Source organism: Elephantulus edwardii, unplaced genomic scaffold (genome assembly GCF_000299155.1).
Source record: "Elephantulus edwardii isolate Elephantulus edwardi_28Jun2011 unplaced genomic scaffold, EleEdw1.0 scaffold00030, whole genome shotgun sequence".
In the NCBI taxonomy this organism is placed as follows: domain Eukaryota; kingdom Metazoa; phylum Chordata; class Mammalia; order Macroscelidea; family Macroscelididae; genus Elephantulus; species Elephantulus edwardii.
This window is the reverse complement of record NW_006399780.1, coordinates 13225818-13231817: the sequence shown is the minus strand read 5'-3', so window position 1 is coordinate 13231817 and position 6000 is coordinate 13225818. Positions and strand designations below refer to the sequence as shown.

The 6000-nt window shown below is 41.9% G+C and overlaps 1 protein-coding gene across 1 annotated transcript in view; it reads right to left on the bottom strand.

Annotated features, from left to right (window-relative positions):
- Positions 1 to 3676: 3676 nt before the first annotated feature.
- FHL2 (four and a half LIM domains 2) overlaps positions 3677 to 6000 on the bottom strand; it is a 49943-nt gene continuing 47619 nt past the window's right edge. The window contains exons 5-7 of the mRNA XM_006883838.1: positions 5656 to 5825; positions 4844 to 5030; positions 3677 to 3854 (exon numbers count right to left, since the gene is read on the bottom strand). Of these exons, the coding sequence (XP_006883900.1) occupies positions 3703 to 3854; positions 4844 to 5030; positions 5656 to 5825 (509 nt within the window). The 3' untranslated portion in view covers positions 3677 to 3702. The remainder of the gene's footprint in view (positions 3855 to 4843; positions 5031 to 5655; positions 5826 to 6000) is intronic.

Genomic DNA, 6000 nt, shown 5'->3' with positions numbered 1-6000 from the left:
TATACTGTTGAGTCCCTCTAGTGAATTTTTAATTCCACTACTGTATTTTTCAAGTTTTCCCTATACTGCTGTTTATAATTTCTCCTGATCTGTTTCAGAAATCACTGTTTTTATACTTAAGTAAACAAATATTTACACAGGGGATCTGTAAAAAATGCAACTCTTACGTCCATAAAACAACATAGATGAATCTAGAAGATTGTGATTGTTAGGTTGTGTCATCATTTTCAGTGGTTTGACAGGTAATTGTGTTTCCATTCCATCTTATGACCTGATAGAAATCACTTCCAAGAGAGGTCTCTAATCTTGCAAAGGAGTTTCCTTGGCGGTGTGGGCTGCTTCCAGTACATAAAAACAGATTCTGGCTTGCACTGTATCGGGCATTCAGCTCATCTGGCTCCTGGATTGGAATTCATCTGCCTCTACAACCTGTCATCTGATCCTGGTAATTTGATTCCAGCCGCTGTCAGGAGAAGCAACCCACAGACTTGGGGCTTGCCAAGCACCTGAGCCATATCCTTGAGAAAAATCACTCTGTATGCTTACTTAAGTGGTTTTGCTTCTTTAGAGACCATCACATAAGGACAAATAAGGTGTGGTCCAGTATCTTCTAGATACTTACTGGCCAATACGTATGATCCATTAAGATCATACTTACTGGACTGACAGAATGCAGGAACCCTGGAGACTTGCCCTTTTAACTGTAAACTGAAACCATACTCCGTAGTCATTTTCAGCCAAACAAGACTGGATTATAAAATAATTGGATCACCCATGAGTAATAAATGAATTCTTTTATAAACAATTATGAGACCATGTGGTAAGGAGTTCTGCCAACCCGAGAGTAAGTGGTTTGAATCAGCCACCTGCTCTGCAGAAAGATGGTAATATCCACCCACGCGATTTGTATTGGCAATATTCTGGTTTTTAGGTGGAAGTAAATTAGGTTCCCATTTTACAGTTTGTGGATGGACAGCGCAGGAGAGGAAGACCCCAGATGAGATGGATTGGTACTGTAACTGGGGTAATGGGGCATACTCAGGACTGGGCAGGCTTCAGAGCTGCTATACTTTGTTAGGGTCACTATGAGCCGCAGGCAACTCGCAGGTCCAGAACATGAATTGTTCTGTGACACAGGTTACCATTCCTGTCAGTATTTTCATTCCCTTTCTGTTGTTTCCAGTGACCTAGCTTCCTTTCCCCCTCTGGTAAATACTGACCATTTTGACCATGTTATGCTCTCCAGTGGGTTTTCAGATGCTGCACATAAACTTCATTTCTACAGTTTTATATATTCCATCGTAAATGCTGTTTAAAAACCATTATCACATCTTAGAATACAAAGGACACAGGCAACTACTGATTCTACATTGTAAAAAAGGAATGTACCCTACCCCATAAATTGGGGTACTCTGGCAGCCGAGCAGTAAGTAGCTGTGCCGCAGTCCCAAAGGCACGTGGCTCGAATCCACCAGCTGCTCAGTGGAAGAAGGATGGACAGTCTGTGATTTACTGCCTCTGAAAACCCACTAGCGGCACAACTATGAGTCACTTTCACCTCAACAGCACTAAGACCCCATAAATTGTCTTAGTCCTTTCCAGTTACATAATGATGCTTTACAAGATTTTTTTGACAGCAGGCAGTTCATGGGTTATGTGTGTCTGATTTACAATTGCTGGTCTTTTAATTCAGTACTTTCACCTGTTTTAGGTACCCATGAATTGAATACAACTCATAGCCACCATATGAACAAAAGATCTGACCCCTGTCCTGTCCCTCATCTTTGACATACTTGAGACCTTTGCTGCAGTCACTGTATCAATCCATCTCATTGACGGTCTGTATCTTTTGCTGACCCTCCACCTTTCCAAGCATGATCCCTTTCCAAGGAATAACCTTTCTTAGCAACATGCTGCTCAGAGTACTTCAGACGAAGCTTCACCATCTTTGCCTCCAAGGACTTTCGGGTTGCACTTTTCCCAGGACATCATGTCTCACCTAGTTCTGTGATTTTGGGCCTCAAGTTGCTTGTGTCCTTTTGTAATCCTACACTTAACTGCTGAGAAAGCAGGTCAGTGAAAGGTATTACTATTGATTGGATCTATCCTCCTAAAATAATGGGTTTCGGCTCGCAGCAACTCCTTACCCACGGCACCAGGGCTCCCTCATTACTGCAAGGTACCACTTAAATCTCCATCAACTTTGACCTATGAACACAGCAGGTTAGGCATAATAAAGAGAAAGACAGGCAGGCACAGAAGAGAGCATTATTGCCATATGGAAATTGTCAAGAAATCAAGGAATTCTAAAGCTACAAAAAACATTTTTCCCTAGAGAAAATAGATCTTGTTCTACATCCTCTTGAAATTGGATTTAGAAACTCCCAAAGGCCAGAAAATAAATTTTTGTGTTAAAACTATCCATTTGAGGTCTTTGTTACAGCAGCACTAAGAAACTAAGACAAGCATGTTAGGTGCCATCAAGTCAGCTCTGACACAGCTCCCTGGTGTACAACATACAGAACTAAACCTTGCCCAGTTCTGGCTCTGAAAACGAGAAGAGCTGGGCTCTGTCAAAAAAGTACCCTGAAAGCTGACTTCACTCTCATTCGCTTCAAACTTGGGTCATATCCTGGAGATTACGTTAATCCGTCAAAGCCAGAGCATTAATTACAAGAAAAAAAAATTATGGAGAAGAGGAAGATGACAAGGAAGAAGAGAAAGATGGTGAGAACTGAAGATTTTTGTCATTTAAAAAATGTGATGCAGTTTGACCTAGTCCATTAAAACATGCACTTCATACAGTGCTCACTGTACAGTGTAATACAGTATGTTGTTTGTTGTATATGCTGTTGAGTCACTTGCAACTCATAACAACTCTATATACAAGAGCCATAAACCCTGCTCTATCCTGTGCCAATCTCACTGTCTTTGACACACCTACCACCATTACCCCAGTCACTGAATCAATCCACCTGGTAGAGGATCTTCCTCTCCTGCACTGTCCCTCCACCCTCCCAAGCATGACGTCCCTCTTCAAGGACTAGTCCTGCCTTGCAACATGTCCAAAGTATGTCAGATGAAGCCCCTTGCCTCCAAAGAGCAGCCTGGTCTCACACTCTCTAGGAGAAACCTGTTTTTTCTCCTAGCAGTCCATGGTATATTCAGTATTCTTTTCTAGCACCACAGATCAAAATACTTATACTTAAACCCTCAGTGCTTCATAGTTTCACTCAATGAAGATGACAAAAGGATATTGTACTAAATAACTTTATTGTAAATCACATAATCTTTAGTCTTTCTATGACAGGAAGTTATACAGGTGTGAATACCAACTCTTCATAACCTTATACAGTTTGGAAAGTTTTCCAAGTTTGTGACACACTAATTGCACTTAAAAATTAAATATGCCGTGAAAGAAAGATACATTTATAATAACAGCATTCAAAGGACTTTTAACTCTCTAGATTTTCCATATTACAAAAAATTCAAAACCAATTCCCAACTATTGTTTATATAGAAGCTTTCTCCTTCCTTGAAACTCAAGTAGTAAAAAGGATTAAAGAGTTTAAACAAATGTGAATGTCACTGAGAAGAAGCACAAGAGGAAAGTCTGATGAAAACCAGAACACAACATTGCCTGGCTGAGAAAGAAAACATCAATCTATGCGTACTGCAAGCAGTAACTTCTCCATCTCTCCTTCAGATATCTTTTCCACAGTCAGGGCACAGGATATCGTCCCTCTCTGTGAGGAAACCTCGCCCCACCAATGACAGGGAGCACTTCTTGCAGTTAAAGCAGTCATTGTGCCACTGCCGTTCTTCAAAGGAGATGTACTTTGTGCCTCCGATTCCTGTTAATAGAGGAACAATAACAGAATGAAACTAGAGAAGGCTTAACTAGTCAGAATCAAACTGTTGTTACTACGCTACTGCTAGGTACCATCAAATTCAATTCATAAAACATAACCCTCAAACTCCTGGCCATTAAGTCAGAACCAGCTCATATCTGATCCTCCAGCGAGTTTTCAAAGGCAGTAAGTCACACAGAAGGAGACTGCTTGTCTCGTTCCCGAGGAGCCGCTGGCAGATTTGAACCTCCCACTTCTGGGTTGGCAGCACAATTCTCTACTCACTAGGCTCCCAGAGCTCTCTCAGCCCCATATGACATATGCCTCATGGGATTTTCTAGGCTGCAATCTTGATGGAAGCAGAGAAATACTTCTCCCATAGAGTCTCTGGGTGGGTCCAACCACCCTGTTAGCTGCCATTCACTTAACTATTGCATTACCAGGGCTCCTTTGAATGAAAAACTAAACTGGTTAAAGTTTCATTGTGAAATATAGACAACCATTCCACTGAATGTAAGGATCAAAAATAATAGTGAAAATTTTTCTGTGCCACCAACCTGCTTTTCTCTGCCTACTCAGTCATTAATTTACAGTAGCAATTTAAAGGACTGCTATTTGTTGATGCAAAATTTTGTGGCATATTTAATATTTTATCCACAATTTGGTTTGTCAGTCAATTGATTAGGGGCCTCTCACTTATATGGATGCAGTTTGAGAGATAATCTACTCTGAAGCACATACCATAAACTCACTGCAAACAGCCCACATGATTTTAAGTGACAAGTAGTTACCTGCTGGGATGCATCTAATAGAACAAGAAAAGCAATTACAGGTTCTCAACTGTAACTTGCGTGCCTTAAGATTCCAATCACATACATTCCTATGCTAAAGCATTCTACCTTTGTTTTCTTCAAGTTTGCTGTGTGAAGATGGGCAGATGGTCTGTCGTTTTCTTTAAGAAGTCCATGTTAAGTTCAAGTGAAAATACTTACCACTAATTGGGTTGGTACACCCAGCACACTTCTTGGCATATAAGTCACAGAAGCAATTCAGGCAGTAGGCAAACTCATCCCGAGACGTGAAACGCTGCCCCGACAGCTGCTTCTTGCAGGCGGTGCACACAAAGCACTCCTTGTGCCAGGGCTGCTCCCGATAGGTGACTCCTCCAGTGGTGATGGGCTGGCAGGGCAGGGAATGGAGAACAGGCAGTTCGTCTAGTTAGAGGGCCGTCAGTTTTATAGTACAGTATCTCTTATCTCAGTCTCAGTTATTGACATTGATTCAAAAGCCTCATTCAGCTGTTTTAAAAGTCACTCGGGAACAAGCTTTGCAAACTTCTTAGCTGTCCCTTGATTACCTCTCTTTCAGACTCTTCCTCCAGAGCTTGGTTTCCCCCCCTCTATGAAATGAGTACCATCATGTTAGCTTTTAGGGACTGCATTCTGTGTCCCCGTGCCACATTTAGCAGTTTGCTTGCTTGTTTTGCAAGAACTGCCAAACCAAAGTAGTTTGGAGATAATGAGTTCCCCTTCTCACTATTTAGGCCATAAAGTCATAAATGTGACAAAATATTTAGGAGTACTCTAAAACCAGGAAAGATAAAGGGTTATTATTCCAGAGCACAACAGACTTTGAGGGAAGAAGTGTACTAGCTAACCACAAATACAGAGAGATACATGAGGATTCTAAAGTACAAATTCATGCCACTGTATTTACTCCAGGAAAGGAGAGGAAGAGCCAACAGGCAGCGGACATGGAGACAAACCGGCCAGGTGTGCAGGGTCCAAGGGAGAATAAGAGGTACCTTTTTGCACTGAACACACTGCATGGCATATTGTTTCTCATAGCAGGGCACACAGAAATTCTGGTTGTCTTTAGGGATGAAACTCTTGGTTCCGATTGGCTGTTGGCAGCGGTGGCAGATGAAGCAGGTCTCATGCCAGCTGCTGCCCTTATACTCCATCTTGCGAGTACCTGTCATCGGAGTCAACAGCACAGCTGTTATTGTTAAAATTGCAGGCTCTGCGTCAAAGCAATCACAATTAGCTTTCGGAGGCTATGAGCACCCAGCTTTGTGGCAGCAGCAAGTCACTTCAACTCTGTTTCAGAGGACAGAAACTCTCTGTTTATTGCTAAACAGTTCAAACTC